This window comes from Triticum urartu, chromosome 2A, assembly GCF_056163025.1.
Source record: "Triticum urartu cultivar PI428250 chromosome 2A, HENAU_Tu73, whole genome shotgun sequence".
Taxonomy (NCBI): Eukaryota; Viridiplantae; Streptophyta; class Magnoliopsida; order Poales; family Poaceae; genus Triticum; species Triticum urartu.
In genome coordinates, this window is record NC_141874.1 from 43,550,334 (window position 1) to 43,570,918 (window position 20,585).

The 20,585-nt window shown below is 43.4% G+C and overlaps 2 protein-coding genes across 2 annotated transcripts; one reads left to right on the forward strand and one right to left on the reverse strand.

Annotated features, from left to right (window-relative positions):
* Positions 1-9,783: 9,783 nt before the first annotated feature.
* On the reverse strand, positions 9,784-12,980 carry LOC125540810 (uncharacterized). Its single transcript, XM_048704365.2, has 3 exons — positions 12,449-12,980; positions 11,550-11,679; positions 9,784-10,981 (listed from the first exon to the last, which is right to left on the reverse strand). Exons 1-3 carry the CDS (start codon positions 12,582-12,584, stop codon positions 10,201-10,203), a joined length of 1,047 nt encoding a protein of 348 aa, XP_048560322.2. The 5' UTR covers positions 12,585-12,980; the 3' UTR covers positions 9,784-10,200.
* A 5,028-nt stretch (positions 12,981-18,008) lies between these two features.
* On the forward strand, positions 18,009-18,629 carry LOC147983471 (uncharacterized). Its single transcript, XM_087540740.1, has one exon. It carries the CDS (start codon positions 18,009-18,011, stop codon positions 18,627-18,629), a length of 621 nt encoding a protein of 206 aa, XP_087396866.1.
* Positions 18,630-20,585: the final 1,956 nt, after the last annotated feature.

Here is a 20,585-nt window from a genome sequence, read left to right on the forward strand (position 1 = left end):
AATGGCTGATGCTATCAGATGGGCTATAAGAAGGCTGACCAAAATAAAGTGGAAATGTTCGGCTAAGTGGGCCGTCCGCAGATTGACCTTCTTATAGCCCATGTGCTAAATGGAAACGTTCGGCAAATGAGCGGCGCCTAAAACCCCAATACATTTTGTCCAAAACAAAATCTCCAATATATTTTTTTCCTGTTGAATACTCTTGCAAAATACTGCTGGCGAAAATATCAGCCTCCTCTGGTGCCCACAGAGCAAAAAGTGGACCAAACCGGCATTTAGGGTTTGTAAAATTCAAAGTTAATGCTTCATTCCATGTCGACAAAGGGTTAGGCTCCACCATTGTCGGATACTAATGGCCGGTTCATGGTGGCAAGCGCGCCTTGACGAATTTCAACCCAGCAGATCATGTCAAAAGCAGCATTTGACACGATAGTTCCGGTCTTCGATGAGATATTTACGGTGCTTAAAAAGAGATATTTTATCTTTACACATGAATATCTACAATATATCCCGGGCCTACTAAAAAGAAAGTTGTAGTGAGGGCACACTTGTATGCTAAGTTCAATTTAAGTATGTCCTTGGTAATTTTGCATACCACTTTTCTCACTGGATTTTCTTAAAGGAGTATTAAATGGCGTGTTGACCTTAAAATGTGTTATGGAGTTGCTACATAACAATCGAACTAGCAAGGTTAATAAGATCCAATATAAAAGGTTACTATTAATAATAGTTAAAAATGATATATAAAGATATGTTTCAATTCTATGATACAAAACATTAGGGCACAAAACAATAGAGGGTTTTTCCTGGTGTACACGGGACCCGCACTCTCAATGGGCCAAATCGTTATTATTATTATTATTATCAGTGTGGGATTTTTGCAAAATCCCTCTCACACACACAAAATTCAAAAACCATTACAGTAAAAACACATTAAAGATTACCCATTAAAATAATAAATTTAAGAACATCATAAATAATTCATATTAAATTACAAACCTACAATTCTTTGGGAAAAGTTAATAATATTACATATTGCTTAGTAGATTTTAGAAGAAAAAAAACAAGAATAATAGGAAATTTACAATTAATTATTAAATACAGGATGACATGCTAAGACATAAACCATATAAATGAAAAATCTTATAAAGATTGGACATTATCATATAATAAATACAACACAAATAAAATGATATGACATGATTAAGCGCATCATTTTGAAGTACCATCAATATGATTCCTGCTCACCTCCTTTCTGAATCTGCCTCTCTGCTCCTTCATGTGGTGTGATTTGCTCCGGTGGTCGGAACCGTAAGTCTCTGTTCAATTTCCTTCTGCTGGAATGGGAGGAGTTGCCTGGTTAGCTCGGATGCGATAAAATGGGTGTTACTATTAAGATGGGTTATACGAAGGTCGAGCAAAATAGAATATAAATGTTTGGGCCAACTTCGCAGATTGACCATTGCATTAGCGACAAATACAACAAGCCCAAAATATTTTTCTTGTTGAATACCATCGTAAAATTCTGGTAGTGAAAATATCATCGACTACTACCCAACACGCCTTAACAAATGTTTGAGCTTTGCAAATCATGTCAAACACACATTTAATTCCGCAAAAAAGAAATTGCATGCATAAAACACGATATTTCTGGTCTAAAAGGAGATATTTTATGATGCTTAAAAAGAAAAGAATATTTAGGGTGTGTTCGGGAGCCCTCTGGCTTCTCAAATCCTCATCTCTAGCCCGGAGTCCAGCCGAACGGGTCAACTCCTGACTTTTGGAACGAGAAGCTGGTTAGAAACTGCATGCAAAATCAAAGGAGTCATGGAGTTGGCAAAACGTGGCTCCGCAGAAACTGGGAAGCGGGATTTAAAAAGAATTACATGATTGTGCCACCGCCAAGTGACATTGCGTACCGGTTCGCGAGCAACTAATCATAATCTCTCTCCCTCCTGACTCGTAGGCCATCCCCTCTTCTCTTCTTGTTGGGCTGAAGAGGAGAAAACGAGCTAATTGGGCTGCAAGACCATCTCTCTTCGTACCAAGCCTAGCTACATCCAAGCCTAATGGGCTGGCAGCCCATGTGAGCGCTAATGATTGAGAAGCTAATGTCCCGAACGGTTTCCAAACTCCAGGATTTCTACGAGAAGCTAGCAGCTGGTTACGGGCTGAGGAGTCGAGGAGTTTGAGGCTGGGGAGGACTACCGAATAGGCCCTTAGTCTTCATATGTGAATATATACATGATATTAGAGGATCACCTTCTCAACGCCTTATGATCTTTGTCGTTGTCTTGAGAATGTCGCCGCATGCCCGCATTAGTTAGAGACAACAGGGGACAACAGGGATAACGAGCTCCCGGAGGTTGTGTCAGGTGACGAAGCAAAAGCCTATCGCTAGAATGTGAATGATGAAAGGGCAATCCTTGTAGAGATGGGTTTCAGTTTCAAGGATGTTAGAACAAAGTTGGAACCTTCATGATGCGGCAATCCCAACCTTTAATTGCAAGCATGTGCACCAGGAGAATCCTCATAAAGCACAAATTAGGAGAAAAGTCTATGGTTTATGTGTTTAGGCTCTGCATGCAACTATTTTTCTTTTCATTGTCATTTGTTCACTCTTTGCCTCTCAATGCTACGAATGCCAAACCAGGGGCTACAAAATATTATTATGATGCAACCAGCAAATCATCCATGGATTGAGTCAGTAGAGTAATCTTTTGGATTGGACTTGCTGTTGCATAATAGTATACAGTAGTGCTGATCGATCGTAGACTAAATCAAATGCTGACGGCCGGCAACAGTCTCGAAGCATATGTGGAAAGGTAAGAGGTCAATGCAAACAGCACTTGCCAAACATTATTTGGTTCCTCTCACAAAAACACCGTCGCTGTGGCTGCAACAACCACAAGGTTCTTCTCTCCTTCTTCCTTAATTTGGAACTGAGTATATTGGTGACACCCACAACAATAATGCCAAAGCAAACATGCATGGTTTCGCACAAAATTTCACAAATAGATCTGCTCATTTTCCTATGCCATGAGGTGTGTTTGGTGAGCTGCATTCGTTGGTGTGTATAAGCCCTAGCCAGATGCCTTGACTCTTGCTCCAAGTCAGAAGATCAACCATGCAAAAATGAAAATGGGAAGACAAAATACAGATTCTAATATACAGAAATGTAATTAAAGCACGTACAGGACTATATAAGTGTGTTGTGTAACTAGCTAGTCATCATGTTGTTGGCAAATTGGCATGAATGGGTTCATGCATATGCTTCGTTGAGCCGGGTCTCTTTCGAGGATTAGAGTTGGCCAACAACTACAGTATGTTGTATAGGTAGAGTAGCCGTGTCATCATAATCATTTTGTTTTCATTTGTTCGAAGCTTGTTGGCGTTACTTAGCTTCTTAATGCGATCTCAGTCTAATCTAACAACTTAATTAAGCACATGACCTATCGTTTGCCGTTGGCTGTCGTCCTAAACAAGCATATAAACCAGTTCACTTTGAGTTTGAAAATCACCGGTGTCTAAGTTGGATGCTTCCAATATGCCAACGCATGTTGACCTGTACGTACGCATGGCGTTGCTTGCAGAAGTTTGTGCATGTTCGGGCTGAATATGTATAGGTGGGATCTGACAGCAACACACCACCAAACTAAATTTAGGTTAGGTGGAACCTGTAACAAATTCTTCGAGAGAGTGTACATCAGAGCATCAGAGACCATATATTGCAATCCTATTATTTCCATGCATGTACAGGAACGGTGGAGCGAGTCGGAGCTGCATAGGAGTGAGTCCAGGCAGTGATGATGGCATATGCTCTCGTTGATCGATTGCGGAAGGCTCGGTTGGCGCAGACCTGCTTATTTCTCTTGCAAACATCGGCATCAAAGTCGAAGATGTCTCTCGTTGGCGTGTGTGGCCGACTGTTGGCATGGGCAGTCATGGGCTTCGTGTAGTTGTTTGCCGGGAGCACTTCATGGTGTCCTTCTCGACACTCAGGTTGGCCGATGGTGCTCTGTTTTGCTGTTGTAATCTATTGTGGCAATGTGGATGGGTTTGTAACAGTTTCGTCCGGTTTTTCTCTACTTAATTAGGCGGCTAGCTTTCACTTTGTTCCAAATGGCAAGTCTTTTGACTCGTTTTCAAGAAAAAGTAATGGAACATACAAATTTCCTAGTAAAGGAAAACATATGTAGGACTGCATTGCTACCATTGTTCACGAAATTTTGGGCACTCAATACTGCATTGTTTCCAGGATGATACAATTGCGATAGAGTTTAACCTGAGACATCTGCATGTAAGCATATTTGTCTATTAGCTAACATGCAACACAGTAAAAAAGCCAAAAAAAAATAACGAAACATTGGAGTTTTCTTGGTTATTCTTTGGACACAAGAATAATAATCATCTGCATGCTATCTGTAGAGATCAGTACACTTTTCCAGGCACCAAAAACTCTCAATTGTACTCCCTCCATCCCATATATGTGTCTTTTATTTAGCACTCCTTCCGTCCGGAATTATTTGTCGCAAAAATGGGTCCGTGACAAGTAATTTCAGACGGAGGGAATCCAACTTTACAAAGTTGTACTAAATGAAAGACGGTTATTTTAAGATGGAGGAAGTATGAAATATATGTACCGGTGTCCCCCCTCGGCCCTCGCCACCCGACTGTCGAAAATGTGAGCCAGAGCATCATTAGTTGCACTCTTGTGACTCTGAATCGTCACGTACCACGGCGGGCGAAAAGACTCCCTTCCATATTAGTATCAGCAATCCCTCGTTCCCTCTCCATTTCCCATGTGTCATAGCTGTAGTTACCTTACATGCATGCGTTGTACCACGTTTGGTATTAAAGCCAAGGAACATCCAGACGACCAGAACCAGTGATAGTCATCGTTGTGTACCTCTTGTACGTGACCTTTGTTTCTGCCTAGCAGTCAGAGGGCGTACTTATGCATGCACGATAAATTGGTAATGAGGAAACACGCGACAGCGATGAACCGGTATAGCACGCGCCCATTGCAGCTGTGATTTAGTAATTGTCATGATGAAGGAAATTTAATTAGCAACCCATATGGCACATTGTTTGCTACGATCTGGTAAATGAACGTCCAACTTAGTCTACAAAAAAAAATAGGGTATACATATTTGTACTATCATTCACTTTTGAGCATTTAACTTTTTGGAATAGCCAAGGTCCTTGATTGACACTAATTCACTCTTAAGTTCTACTCCTACAAGACATTAGTAGAAGTTGTTGATTAGTTTTTGAAGTTATTCTAGTTTCTTCAAGAAGGAAAAGAGGAAGGTATTTATTAGGGACACAACGGTAGGGACCCAAAACGTGAGATCCGGTTATTATTATTTATTTTACAGTTATACTATAATTTGGAGTTTATTTTACTGTTGCATTTGGATAAAATTATCTATGCCTGAAATATTCAATATTATCATGTTCAAATAAGATATTTAAAAAACTAGAGGAGACGTTAGCTTGCTACTCCTTTCATTCCAAAATTCTTGAAGTTTTCGATTTGTCCTAAGTCAAACTAGCTAGTTTAAGTTTGACTGAGTCCATAGGAAAATATATACCATCATCTGAAACGCCAAATTAGTTTCATTAGGTTCATCATAACATATATATTTTTGTACTATATATATTTGATGTTGTGGATATGAGTAATTTGTTCTATAAACATGGCCAAACTTAAGAACGTTTGACTTAGGACAAATGTCGACACACACCATAACTGTGATGAGAGAAAAAAAAAAAATAAGAAGTTGCAATCACAAATTACAGACAATGCTTGACAATAACATTTTTGCATTGAGACTAAACACAGTCGTGTCTGCATATATGCACCTCAAAATGTGTGCACCAGGGCTTAACATCTAGTACTACCATAGTAGTGCTCAGTTACCCAGACGACCGTTCTTCCTTTCACGAGACTTTGCTAGTACTCTATCACACTGGGGACATTTTTCCAATGGATAAGATACTCTAGAATGACTGATGTGCAAGTTGACCAATTTGAGACGGCTAGGACGATGCACGACGAGACCAGCTATATCCAATTCATGAACTGTCAGTGCCAACCTTTTTATAAAAAGTTATTACGTACGTGCTCTTCCGTCTCACAGCTCGATCGTACCTAACAAATGACAGGGATCTCTTTTACATCCGTAGCACTAGCAAAGTTGATGCCTTCTTCTTGGAATGATTGATTGGCTCGCTTGCAAGCATGTGCCTACGGATCCTTCTTGGTTTCTGCATGCATGGCTTTTGACAGCAAAACGTTTTCAGTGGTACGCATGGAAAATTTCATGTAATAGCTGTTCTGAAGACTTACTTAGAGATGTCATGTGCAATTATTGTTTTAAGTTATTTTGAGGGGAAATAGGGAGATTTTTAATCGATGTGTGCTTGGGTACACCCCCTTTATGAAGTTTGGCAGACTAGGTGGGATGAACCAATATAATTTGGTGGGTTCAAGTTTTGCTGGATAGGACCCCAGCCAGACCATGGTAGGATCATGACTAGAAGAGCTTTGAGCTCTATCAATTTTCACACATATAATTTCTGTATCACCATGGATATTTCTGTGGATCTCATGGATGACCTCCGCATACCTCAACATCTCGCTTCACGGGCCACGTATGTGTCGGCTTGCATTGTGGAGGGTATATATATGGCACTTGATGTGTTGAAAGCAGAAGCGGGTTAAGTGTAAGGAATTTTTTTTGGAGCGGCTACACCAGAAGTCCAGAACCCACTTAGCAAGAAAAAATGTTCCTATGTAAATTCCATAGAGTCCATCGCAGATTTTTTTTTCCTCCATGAAATCATATGACCATTTGTAACCGTATCAAAATGAAAATGTGAGAATGAACTATGGCACTGTTTTTTTTACTAAGGTCACAGACTGACATATATTTTGCAAAATTTTATATTGGTAGGTTTTGAAATCTTATAATACCTAGTAATGCAGTTTTTTTCTCTACGTATGTTTTAGTAAGAGAAGAGAGTACACCGGGACCCAGAATCATTCGAGTATTTTGCTGCCCTGGTCAGACATGGAAAATTCAATTCTAGGCAGAGGTAACCAGCATACACATCACAAGTGGACATGATACTAAAGGGAACCTATTACAGTGACAGACAGAGAGAAGAGATTTACACATTTTTATACAGGTTTCAACCATAAGAAACGTTTTATTCACATGAACCGACGACGACGACAGTGAGGCGGATATCCCTCGCGTCGTTCCGCGATGTCTGTCACCCTGTCCGGCCGCGCGCGCATACTAATCAAACATTGATGCGCGGGGAATCTTTTCCGCCCCCGATCTCACGCAGAATCTTTCATCGATCGCTCTGCCCTAGCTAGCAAGCTAGCAAGCAAGGCTCGCATCGCCATGCGCCCATGCATGCCAGCTTCTGCGTCTGCAAGTGCCACAAAACAATGGCGCGCCTCGCCTGACACTGACGCTTAGACGACAACGACAGAGCCAGCCGCGCTTCTCGCGGTGAGTAGTGTACAGGCTTCAGATAGACAGTATACTACTACAGGAGCTGCCCTGTCCACGTACGGGTACGGGTACGGGTACGGGTACGGCCCGGTCCACACGCGCGCTATACCGCCATAGGTAGGTACTCCCTAGTGAACAGTGACGAGACCGTGGAAGGACATGGCAAAGAGTTTGTCCTCGCAGCATGCGAGGAGCCGTAAAAATCGGATTGTCAGGGTTCTCCTGGAGCTTTTTTTTTTCCGAGAAATCTTACTATCTATTTATTTTTAATCATGACAGTACAACGAACACCATAACTAACATAATCACATCTAGGTCTACGGAACCTAACGACAAGTACAAGCAATGAAGCCAGTCAAAGGCGCGCCGCCGTCATCGCTTCTCCCTCGTCGGAGCAGGGGAAAACTTGTTGTAGTAGACATCCGGAAAGTCGACGTGCTAAGGCCCAATAGGACCAGGGCATAGCAACCGCCGATGTTGAAGAGTAGTGTAGATCGGAAGGATCCAACTGAAAGACACACGAACGTAAACAAATTACGACCAGATCTAAACAAATCCACCAAGGACAAATACACCGGAGACACACCTCCATACGCCCACCGAAGATGCTAGACGCATCACCGGGACGGAGGCTAGGCAAGGAGAATCTTATTCCATCTTCAGGAAGCTGCCACCACCTCATCTTTCTGAGCGGGATACAAACCCTCACAAAACTCAAAAGGACATCTAAAAACGAACACCTCCCGTTCTCCTAGAGCTTTGGGAGTGTTTTCCTTTTTTTTTCTCTTCTACCGTTGTCTTCTTTTTTAGTTTCACATGGTAAATTCGATGGGATGACTTTGGGATGAAAATGAGAGCAGAAACAGACGTAATTGTGTGTTGCCACATTTGTTTCCACATTTTGTATTGATGCTGGAAAAGAACACTAAAATCCCAGATAAAAATAGGGAAGCGGGTAGTGGCGGAAACGAATACTATGTGCAAATAAATATGAAACAAATTAAATTCGCCGGAACTAAAAAACCTCTTGAACCAAAAATAAAATAAACCAACCAAGAGATTCCAATGCTAATACTTACAACTACAGATACTATGATATATCATGGATATATAGTAAGTTAGTATTGTGCATATATTAAAAGTCCAATAAAATGAAGACCATTGTTAGGGAAGAACTGGATCACGAGAAGTAGGAGCTGAGGAAGGATTATGTTTTTGGGTGATAGGACTGAGTAGGTCCAAAGGTGTATATGGGTTGATTTGGCATGTGCTACTTATATAAATAAGAAAAAGGAGGATTTTTGCATGTATGTTTTTCATCGGAAAACGTTGGGGGGGGGGGGGATTTGCATGTATGTTTTTCATCGGAAAACGTTGTTCCATTTTCTTTCTGTTTCCAAAAGAAACTTTCTGAGTACGCTCCCATTTTGTTTTTCATTTCTGTTTTCATATTTTTCTTGCCATCTCCATAATTTTTGGCAAGAGGCAAAAACTTTGCACTGCGTTTTTGTCACTATTTAGTTCAATTGGCTGCTCCCGCTGTCTCCGGTTTGGTAATACATACTTCCTCCGTCCCAAAATATAAGAACGTTTTTGACATTAGGGGAGTACCTTCTTGTGGCCATTTCATCTTTTATCGAAAATGAGAAAAAGAAAACCCGAGACCATCCATATAGGATGTCTAGCGGCAGCATCCCAAAATCTTGTGTAAACTCTATGCGGTGGACCTAATCCACCGATCGCGTGACATGTGATTTCATGTAGCCTTTTTATAATAATTAGAGAAAACATGTCTAGGTCAGAGAAGCTGCTAGAAAAATATGGATGTTCCATATTCATGGCCAAACAAACACAGTGAAATGAAACAAGTAATCACTGCCACATTCATGGCAAAGTTTGATGGAATCTTGGCTACAAGACGAACGGTATGAGAAGAAAAATGCACGAGACATGAATCGACGTTCTCGACAAAGTTTAATCCGTGTATGCTTCGCAACTTGTGAGCCTTCACATGCGCTCTCGCTGTCCTACTCCTACGTACTCCTATGCATTGCATTGCAGCATCAACAGGTGAGTGAGTGAGTGAATGAGAGAGACCGGGAGAGATCGTATCATATAGTACATTCAGGGTGTCAGACACATCACATCGAAGCTAGCGCGCGCGCACACACATGCATGCATGGAGAAGAAATGGACACACCCATGATGGAGTAGGGTGGTATCACACCAAGCTATGAGAGTCAAGGACTGGCCAAACAAACACTGTCAGTTTTCACAGTACTTATATGAACTTCATAACACTATACCTTTTGCTGACAAAGATGAGAGAGAGAGAGAGGTACAACAACAGTAACAGCAAGTAAGAGAGAGAGAGAGAGAGAGGGAGAGAGGAGAGAGAGAATCTTGATCCCATGTCACGCCCACATACACACACAGCGGCACAGCGCAGCTAGGCTGTCAGCCACGTGCATCTGCATGCATGCAGCCGTGACACGGGAGCGTTTAATCCACTTCACTACACGGATCAAAGCAAAACATAAAAGAAACGAGGAAAAAAGATCGCGCGAGCAGTAGAAATTAACACACACCTTCTTCAATTCGACCTCTTGATGACCTTCTTTACGTGCGTGCGTACGTACGTCCTGATCCTTAATTACTCTGGTTTTTACATCATCGTCAGCTTTCCGGCGGCGGCCGCGGCTGCGTGCGCGCCGATCAGCTCCGAGTCGTGGATCAGGCCGTCGGCGCCGCTCGCCGCCGCCGTCATCAGGAGCTGCTTGATCTCCTCGTAGCTGTAGTCCAGCTGAGCCTGCTGCTGCTCCTGCTGGTGCTGCAGCTGAAACGACAGCTTGTGCTCCTGCTCCACCGCGCCGGCGCCGTTGCCGTACACTCCGTAGGCGCTGTACCCGTTGTTGTTGTCGAAGCTCATCTCCTTCCCGTGGTGGCGGCCGCCGTGCACGTACTGGCCTCCGCCGTACTGCGTCCCGTCGGACGAGCTGCAGCTCTGCTGGTCGCCACAGCCGAACGCGATCATGGCGCCGCCGCTGCCGCATTCCTCCTTCACCTGCAGCTGCCGGTGGGCCGTCGTTGCGTGCAGCAGCTGCAGCTGTACCGCGGAGGCGCCGTTGCTGTTGCCCATGGGGTTCAGGGAGCCTGAGCTTCCGAGCATGTAGTGGTCTTGTGGTTGTAGGGTTAGGGGTTCCGCGGACTGCTGGAGGAGCGCGCCGGCACCGGGGAAGAAGTTGCTGTAGTTGGAGTGGGGCGACGATGAGTAGGGCAGCAAGACCGGCCGGTGTTGGTGATGGTTCTGCCGTGGCGCGCGCGGCGGAGGGCCGGCGCCCGCCATGGTGGTGGAGCCCATGAGCTTCTTCTTCAGCTTGGTGTTCCAGTAGTTCTTGATGTCGTTGTCCGTCCGGCCGGGGAGCTGCGACGCGATGATCGACCACCTGGATTGTACCACAGAATGAGTAATGCTAATCGGCTAATCGATCTGCAGTAGATAGTTCATAGTTGTGCTGCATGCTTGAGCTATTGCTAGGTTTTGTTTCCTTTTTGGGGGTAATGTAACTATGCAAGAGCTTACTTTCTTTATACAGAAATCACATTAGTGGTGTTGATGAGTATGCTTCTACCTAGATCTATGATAGTTTTGGATCTTAAGCTCTGAGCACAAGATAGGGAAAACATATCTTTTGTGGGAGATTCTTCTAGGGAGCAGAAACTGTCATGCATGTGTTAGGGATATTTTGGTAACTAATTTTTTCTTAACATGAAAATCTGCAAATTTTATCCAAAAAATATTTTGTTTTATCCTGCATGGAAGAAAACATTGACAGGAGGAATTTTGTAGACAGGCCACAGATAGTCATATTCTCGGCTGGAAATTTGAGGACTAACATAAATAACCATATATTCATGAATTTCTCATAATTGTTTTCAACTTGGGTGTGCTTCAAAACAATGTGAGAGAACATGCATGCTCTTAAGAGAGAGAAGAAGAACAGTCTCGGGTACCTGCTTCCTATGCTTGCATACATGCTGCAGATGACCCTATCTTCATGCTCGGTGAACTCCCCATGCTTAATGTTAGGCCTCAGGTAGTTTAGCCATCTAAGCCTGCAGCTTTTGCCACATCTTCTCAACCCTAATTGTGAAAACAAATTAAGGCCATTAGAAATGTCTAATTAAGCTAGAAGTTCATTGTTCAATACTGAACAAATGGGGAATAAAAACAATAGGTAGCATATGATTAACCAGAGATAACAGAAAAAACACAAAATTAGACGTCTGAGAAATGGAATTCAGGAGTCATAGCATTAGTTATTGTAGGTGCATCAAACTGGAAAACTGTATGCTGCTAGTAAAGTCCAAGGAGAAATGGGTGCGCGCGTTTGTGAGAGAAACAAACTAAGAAGTAGAGATGATTAACCACAAGTGCCTTTTTGGTTCCTAAAAACATGGAACAAGTGTTTGGTGATCCTGTTATGTAGAGTGAATGTACTCCTAATTGATTAGGGGGAAATGATAAACCGGATAGATTGGAAAAGAAGAAGTTGCCACAAAAGACGACGGCATTTCGACTTTGAGAGAGATGTCTCTATCCAGACTACTAGAGTAGAGAGACTCATGGGTCATGACAATGATGACATGCTTAATTAGGGACCATTTGTTCTAGACGCGTGAGAAACAAAAATCATCCAAATTTCAACTGATCATCCCCAAGTCAAGAAGAAAAGACAGAAGCAAATCAAGGACAAATTCAAGAGAGGAAGAAGAAATCTCATCTGCAAATAAATCAAGAGAAGTTAAGACAGGCCAGCAGGGTGACCCATAACCTTACACAAACCAAAGTACCAAAACCAGCACACACATGCATCAGAAATCTACAAGGCAGGAAGCTCACACACACACACCTGCTTTCTGCGGGAGGGCGATCCAGTTGCCGCCGGTGCCGTGCTTGTCCATGAACTCCTTGAGCTTGGCGTCCTCCTCCGGCGACCATGGCCCTTTCTTCACGTTGTTCTTGTCGCAGCACGGCGCCCTCCCCATCAGGTGAGAAGATGGATTGATATATCGACGCGAGGAAGAAGAAGATGAGGAGAAGGAGGAAGAAACAAAGCTAGATACAACGCAGCGGCGACACCTAGCAGCCGCTACCGAATCCCACTGCTGCTAGCTAGCTGCTCCTCCTAACCCTCCTTTGTTAAACACTCCGAGCCTGAGCTAGCTAGCAGACGAAGCGTCGAGGCAGGCAGCTCTGAGCTTGGCTAGCTAGAAGACAGAGGAACCACTGCCTTCCGGGAGAAGATATATTGTTGGAGGGCACAGAAAGCAAGGAGGAGGAGGGGTGGCTATGGCTATGGCTGTGGCTAAGCTTGAGGGGAGGGGAAGAGAGAGGCCAGAGCTAAGCCAGCACAAGGCAACAAAGGAGGGCAGAAAAATATATAACACTGACAGCAGACAGTTGATCGATCAGAGAGAGATGAGAGAGACGACGATGTGGATGCTCTAAGAAGTCAAAGTGTAGGCTTGCGCTTGTTTGGTTTCAATCACCTCCGCTTTGCTGGTTGGCCGCTTCAAATCGAAATTTCGTAGCCTAGCGGGGGTACTGCCCCCACACCGCCTCTCCCTTTCTGTAAACAAAGTACACTTGCACATGGAATCCTTCGTGCCTTGTTGATTACTTTTGATGTGCTAGTTGTCCAGCTCCTGCACGCGTAAAGTAAATAGTAACTGATTGTGGAAAATTGTATAAGACGAGAGTTGTTGTAGCTAGGTAGCTTCTTCGTGACAAAATTTGTATGTTTTGGTCTAGCAGCACGGAAATTTCCACACTTGTACATAGTAAATTCCGGAGAAGACTAGCTAGGTTGTTCAATATCACAACATTTTAGAAATATCATAAATATTTTGATCTTGGATAAAGTCAATCTGCTGAACTAATGCAGTCCCAGGCAGGCACGACTAAGCCGCCACTTTCACAAGAAACCTAGCCGCCACTGCTCCCCGCCGGCGAGGCCACGGGTCCCCTACTCCTCCGCATACCGCTCCGGCTGTACGAGGGGGTGGGGACTCCAGATCTGCGTTGCAGTGTTATAGTTAGGTCTCTTAGGATTAGAGTTTCGTTCCCCGGCAGCGACACTGTGGTGGCGGGGATGGCTATACCATAGGGATCAAGAATGATGCTTCTCCGACTCCTGGTCCACCTCGTCCGTAGCGTGGAGAAGGGTCGGGGATCATCTGGTCACTCTCTTCTTGAGTGGTGGATCACATTGTGTCTTCGTGTTATGCGGTCATCTTCGAAGGTGTCTTCGGCCGATTTGGACAACACCACTTCGTGTCTTGGTCCTCTGGCTCCTTCTACTAATTGTGGCGTTTGGCCAGCTTTGGCATTGTCGGGGAGCTTCTAAGATTATTTCTCCCAACATCTGTCTCACCGGGCCTGGGGTGGTCGTCCAGCCATCTTCATTGTCGTCTGCTCCAGGGTGGCAATCTATTTCCCAGAACATTGTGATTGGTATCTTTTGGGAACCACATCAACAATGTTTCTCTGGCTCCAATGGTGTTTCTAAGGTCTAGATACGACATTAGTTTTCACTCATGACGCGTCACCAGCGAGTGCAGGAGGAAGACAGACTAAATCTTCCCAAGGATTGGTATGCAGTCTTTAGTTTTTGTAAGGATGGCCTTGTAAGGATTGGTCGACTTTAATCACCTTTGGACTTTTCACAAAAAGATGAAGTTAATTAAAATAATTTCGGCAGGGCCATCCCATAGGCCAAGAAATCATGGAGCCCTGGCCCCTAAGGGGTGGGGGTAGACAGTAAATTATATTTGCAGCCACCATAATATTATATATTGCATTCAAAAGACTACTGAATATGTGCGAAAAAAATAAAAGGCATAGAATTACAAGAGTATGTACCACCTAGAAATTAGACCAATCTACTCGGCGATTATGAGTTTAGTTAGGTTACTAATCTCTCTCTGATGGATGTCTTGCATGCTGTACTAAAATCAATGTTAACTGCTTTTATATTTTAAAATTTTATCTACAACTTGAGCTCTTCGTATACAATAGATAAATCCAAGCATCTTCTAGGTTAGCATATCAAACAATCAAATCGAATACTCATAAAAGCAAAATTGACGTCATTTTATTTTATCGGTAATTTTTTTAAATGCCTTTACTTCAGTACCAAGTAAAGTGTACCGCACATGTCGTCAACTTTTTACTAAACCAACATGCAATGAATGTTTGCAAATTGGTTCATTTTACAATCTATAACTTTTCATAAATATAGTTACCCAGTAATATAGTAGGAATCGCCATAAAGATATTTGTTAGACAATAAACGTCAAAGATATCTATTATGATATTTTAAATACTTAAATATACCATATATATTTACAAGATATATAATTTATGCAATTGTGAAAATGTAGTCCACAATGAACTCTTGTTACAACATTTAACTTAAATTTAGGAAAATAATTCTTTTGTTAAATGCAATGCAACTAGATAACAAAAAGTATTACAGTTATTATTCATATTGTTGTGTGATTAAATATGCCAACTAATTAAGTATAGAAAAATATATTTGTTTACATTGTGCTTTGATTAAAAAATTAGAAAATATGAAAGTTTAGTATAAAAATATGTGTATAGTTAGCACCGGGATAGAAAATATGTTTGTACTAGCATTATTATTTTTACTTCCATATTACAAACGTGTTAACTAAAACGAAAATATATGAGGTCGAATTAGCAGATTTCACATCGAAGATGTTGTTTGGTGGTCGCGCTACATGGAGGCCAAAATCTGTGGCGTCTGTCGTTGTCTTGATCAGCGCCATGCAGGCAGGCATCTGCTGTATTTCAGCGTCGTAACTTTTTCAGGCTCCTATATTGCCAGAATTAAGCAGCGGCAGCTCATGTAGACGAGTCGGCACAGCAGGGCCCCGCACAGTTCAAAAGGGAAGGAGTCATGGGGAAGTACTACATGGGATTAATTCGGTCACCATGTGTGCGAACCATACTCATCATGATCATCATCGCCATCTTACTTCTAACATGGACATGAATCTTTTTACTGCTCATGTGCCAAATAGATGCGAGCTTAGCCTAGATTAGTGTAGTGTTTATCCAGCTTTTTATATACATGTTGGCACACGTGCCGGTGGACATATCTCTGTTTAGCTTTAATCATGTAGTATGTTCTTGTTTAAATCATGTCAATTCTAAGTGTAAGCATGCCAAATACGAATGCTTTTGCGTCTTTCACGTAATGACATGTTTTGGTTTGGATTGGTTTAGATTTCTTCAGTCATCGATCTAACCCCTAACCGACTCTTTGCAGTCCCGTCTACACGGTCACCGTCTAAACCGCACTGTTCACGGCGCAGCGAGTAGTCATGTCTCAACTGTAAAAACTGTAAAAGGTGTGCTCTCTGCGCACTCAACCACAGGATGCAACAGCCATGGACAACATGCCCGTGTACAAATACAGCACTGGAGGCCATGGCACTGATGTATTGCTTAATAGCGAGTGTATAAGAAAATGGAAGCAAAGCAGCACGCATCACAGCGATATTACACACGGCCCAGATATCGGCCTTAATGTAGTGCAGCCACCATAACGCCTCTCTCAATGGTCTTCTTAACTCAAAAGGTTTAAAATATCAAAAGGAAAATTGTTTTGATGACAATATGCACAGTTATATTATTCATCCAAATTACTTTTGCTGAAAATATTGCATTTTTCAGGATATAAAATAAATTACACTCAATATTGTAAAGCTTATCCACTAAACCATAAATTAATATTATTGAATCATTAAGTTTCACATTCATTAATTAATTTTATGTTTCTACTAATTATAAAATAACTTATTCATTTTCATATATTTGTCCCGAATCTTGAGAAGCTCATTTGAGTATATCTATCTATTGAGAAAATTGTGAACAACATTATTGTGGTATTTCTTAATTTGCTTTGGATTAACTATGGGTTACAGTATCATTTCTAAGGTTGTCTTATATTAAAAAAAATCTAAATTTATTGCAACAATGGCCGGGTGGGAATAGATATAGTGAGACAAAAGAGATTGTATTTTAATTTCAAAACTGGAAAAACATCTATCGCGGCTAAAAGATTAATTGCGATTCAAAAACAATAGTAATTATGGAATTATTTTGTAGAAATAGATAACAAGTTATTCTGTTTTTTAGATAAAAATGATTATAAATTTGCACCCGTAATTTTCATGGTTTTCGCTGAACTTCCAACAATTTTCTAGACCATTGGCGCATACAGATTGCACAACATACCTTCACTGAGTGAAATGACCTGCAATTTCCTCCCTTAATAAGGGGCATTCAGAAATTGATGAAAAATACCCGTTAAAAGTAATTGTCCACATTGAATAAGTACTCCATAGGAAGTTATTAGTGAAACCTAATCAAAGCGTTAAAGTATATGAATATACATGTCCCCGCGGCTGCAGCATGAATGAGTTGGCGCCTGATGCCGATTAAATCACCCCATGATCGGTCCAAAGTACATTTGCTTTAGGAGTTGCCCCACACTGTTGAAATTCCAAGGTGGTGTATTCTCATGCCGGAAAGAAAAAATCAAGATCACCCCATAGGCCAGGCAATGTAATGAACAGCCTGGTCGTGCTAATCATCAGTGGGCAGCAGGTAGGTAGGAGGCTTTGAAAACCCTGGCCGCCCTCTGCGTTTTTTCCTACATGGACGGCAGACTAAAAACCCAGCAAATTAAACGCGGGCCGGAGACAAGTGGCCATACCTCATGCGTATATAGTACTCCTACGTACGTACCTCTCACTCTCACGCGCTATGCATGAGAAAAGTTCTCGCAGACATTTAGCAGCCCTAGCAAGGTTCCAGTGTACTGAAAGTGATAGCTAATATAGGCAGGCCCGTACCTGCTTAATTTGTCGCGTGTAATCTGCGTGCATTTACACGGGCTTAGGGCAGCAAGGCGGATCCGTAAATCTTTCGCAATCGTTCGGACCGTGAAAGGCATCCAACTCGGTCCTGTATCGATCTGCAGGGCGGCTTGGACGCAATTTTTCCCGCAAAACAGAGACAAAAATGAGGGAGATTTACGGGAGTCCGGATATGCGAAACGTATGAATCCGACACCCCAAGCCCACCCAAAATCCTTCCTAGACCCCGCGACTCCATCCTCCCCCCTCTCTCTCCTTCATTCTTTCTCTCTTGCCGTCACCGCCGCTACACCACCCCGGCCACCACGCCACACCCCTGCCAAAAATCTTTGTCTTCGTCACCTCCAGCGATCCAGTAGGGCTCCCCGCCGCTCGTCCGCCCTCTTCGTTCAACCCCCTGTCCTCCGACCGCCCCGCCAGATACCATCCTCTACCATGCCCAGCAACAGTTCGATCAATCGTCGGAGCTGAAAATAGTTTCCCTTTTTCTTTGTAGCAATGGATTCCAATCTGGAGTACATATACGAGCAGTATGTTGAGTCCTCCGATGGCTCGTCGGACGAGGAGGAGTACTACAATGAGACGGCGATGATGCAGGCGGTCCTTGAAGACGCGGAGCGTGCGGAGGAGTATGTTCTCAATTTCAAGGGTTCGGTCAAGGGCCATCGAGTGCTCAACCGCAACAGGACGTGCAGGCATTTGACACTGATGGCCGACTACTTTGCCCTCGATACACTCTTCGCTGGCCATTTTCGCCGGTGTTTTCGGATGCACAAGACCGTCTTCGATCGTTTGTACCATGGCGTCCGGTCCAATGATGACTACTTCATCCTGAAGAATGATGTCGTGGGAACGATTAGCTTCTCTGGTTACCAGAAGTGCATGGCCGCACTCCGGATGCTTGCATATGGTACGGCCGTTGATTCATGGGACGAGTACCTACGGATGTTTGAGAGCACATATGGAGATGCCATGGTCAGGTTTGCAACTGTCATGGTCAAGGTGTTCGGACCTCAGTACCTGAGAGAACCAACTGTGGCAGACATCAAGAGACTCCTGGCAATCTCAGAAGTAAGAGAGTGGTCGGGTTTGCTTGGATCTCTTGACTGCATGCATTGAAAATGGAAGAATTTCCCAAAGGCTTTACAAGGGCAATATCAGGGTCATGTTAAGAAGCTCGCCATCATTCTTGAAGCAGTTGCATGACAGGATCTTTGGATTTGGCACGCTTTCTTTGGCAATGCCCGGGTCTCAGGATGACATGAATGTGCTGCAACGATCACCGTTGTCTACTAGGCTAACTGAAGAAAAAACTCATCCTTGCCACTATACTTTCAATGGACATGGGTACAACATGGGCTACTATTTGGTTGACGGTATCTATCCTTCATGGGCTAGCTTTGTCAGCATCATCTCAAACCCAGTTGGCCATAAAAAGGCTCACTTTTCCCAAAGGCAAGAAGCAGCTAGAAAGGATGTCGAAAGGGCATTTGGAATTCTTCAGCCCCGCTTTGCAGTTGTTTGTGGACCTGCAAGACAATGGGATTCGGACACCTTGTGAGAGGTGATGACATGTTGTGTGATCATGCACAACATGATCGTTCAGGATGAGAGTGATGATGTTGCCGCAGCTCTGAAATTTGAGAACATGGGTAATTCTATCAAATTTGTGGACCAGAATCCGGCCACATTCAAGGAGTTTATTCAAATGCATCAACCATTTTGGCATCAACGAACTTACGAGCAGCTCAAGGAGGATCTGATTGAGCATTAGTGGGTGATGAAAGGGTACACCAATGTTGGGATGAAAACTATTTGAACTTTTTAAAATTTTAACTAGTGTTGCATGTGGCTATTTGAACTTCGTGCCCTTTGCATGCGGCTACTTGGTCGTCGGAATGAGAAAAAATCCAGAAGACCGGATGTATGCGGCTACGGTTTGATATCGACCACTCGCATCTGTATCCGTGGACTAGTCCCTGCCCGCATGGACGGATGCGGGATGTTTTTTATGGGTTACCAATGGAGATGCCCTTATTACGCTGCACTGCAAAGGAGCCTGAGGAGTACCTTGTTTGTGCATGCATGTGCCGTTCGATGCGTATGCACGGACGAGGTAAAATAAAGCTAGTTAAGGTCCTCTTTTGGCAAGATGTGTGCGCAAGGACGGTTAATTAAGCTTGGTTTCTCCATCGGGTGCGGGAACACATAGTCTTTGTCTCGTCGTGTTCACAGGTCGGCAATGGACCATCTAATTAATTAAGTCGGGAAATTTGAGATTCAGGACTACACGAGTGGTCGGGCAACGTGGGCTGGAAAAAGGTGTGGTAATTAAAATTACAGTTTTACTAAAGCATATCTAGATGTGGCATAAGTATTACACATCTAAGTCTTATGTCATTGATCTTACGTCAAGATTCGTGTAATATTTTTTTTTCTCTTTATGCTTGATTCACTCACTTAGATGTGCAATAACTAGGACACATCTAGAGATATGCCCTAGACACACCCTTAAAATTACACTTACAGTCGGGCCTTTGTCTTTTCAAAATTATGACCATATGTGCGTGCGAAATTATTTGGTCGGGCCTTGTCTTTTTTGGGAGGGAAATTGGCATATATTAAAGTCGACCAACCTCTACAATGCCATCCTTATATAAACTAAAAGTTGCACATAGGTCCTTGGGCAAATCAACAATATCTTTCTTGTGCCCTTCGCCTCTGGAGCTTTGAAACACCATCTAAGAGGTTACTCGCCAGTAATCTACACAGGCCACGGATCTCTCCCCCTCTACCTCCCAGTCGCTCCTGCGAGCAACACGAAGGGGAAACCCTAGCCGCTAGCCCCTGGGCCCCCATCCCCCCACTTCTCCACTCCCCGCCGCCGACTCGCACGGAAGGGCGAAGCCCTGTCTGCGTCGGCGACAGTGGGGCCTATCTTTCCCTGCTCCGATGGTGGCTGGCGCGGGCCGGCAAGGTCGAACGGCGGCGTGGCGCTAGCAGTGGGCGCAGCGGGGGGGGGGGGGGGAGGGGGGAGGTCGTCCCTCTAGCGCGCCCAGCGGGCGCTGGTGCTCG

What these genes read in the sequence shown, in the direction of transcription:
- LOC125540810 (XM_048704365.2), bottom strand. Translation starts at nt 12,584, where the DNA reads ATGGGGAGGGCGCCGTGCTGCGACAAGAACAACGTGAAGAAAGGGCCA. An exon ending in CGCCCTCCCGCAGAAAGCAG is followed by an intron (nt 11,680 to 12,448) that starts GTGTGTGTGTGT and finishes TTTCACAATTAG; the next exon opens with GGTTGAGAAGATGTGGCAAA. An exon ending in TATGCAAGCATAGGAAGCAG is followed by an intron (nt 10,982 to 11,549) that starts GTACCCGAGACT and finishes GGTACAATCCAG; the next exon opens with GTGGTCGATCATCGCGTCGC.
- LOC147983471 (XM_087540740.1), top strand. Translation starts at nt 18,009, where the DNA reads ATGGATTCCAATCTGGAGTACATATACGAGCAGTATGTTGAGTCCTCC.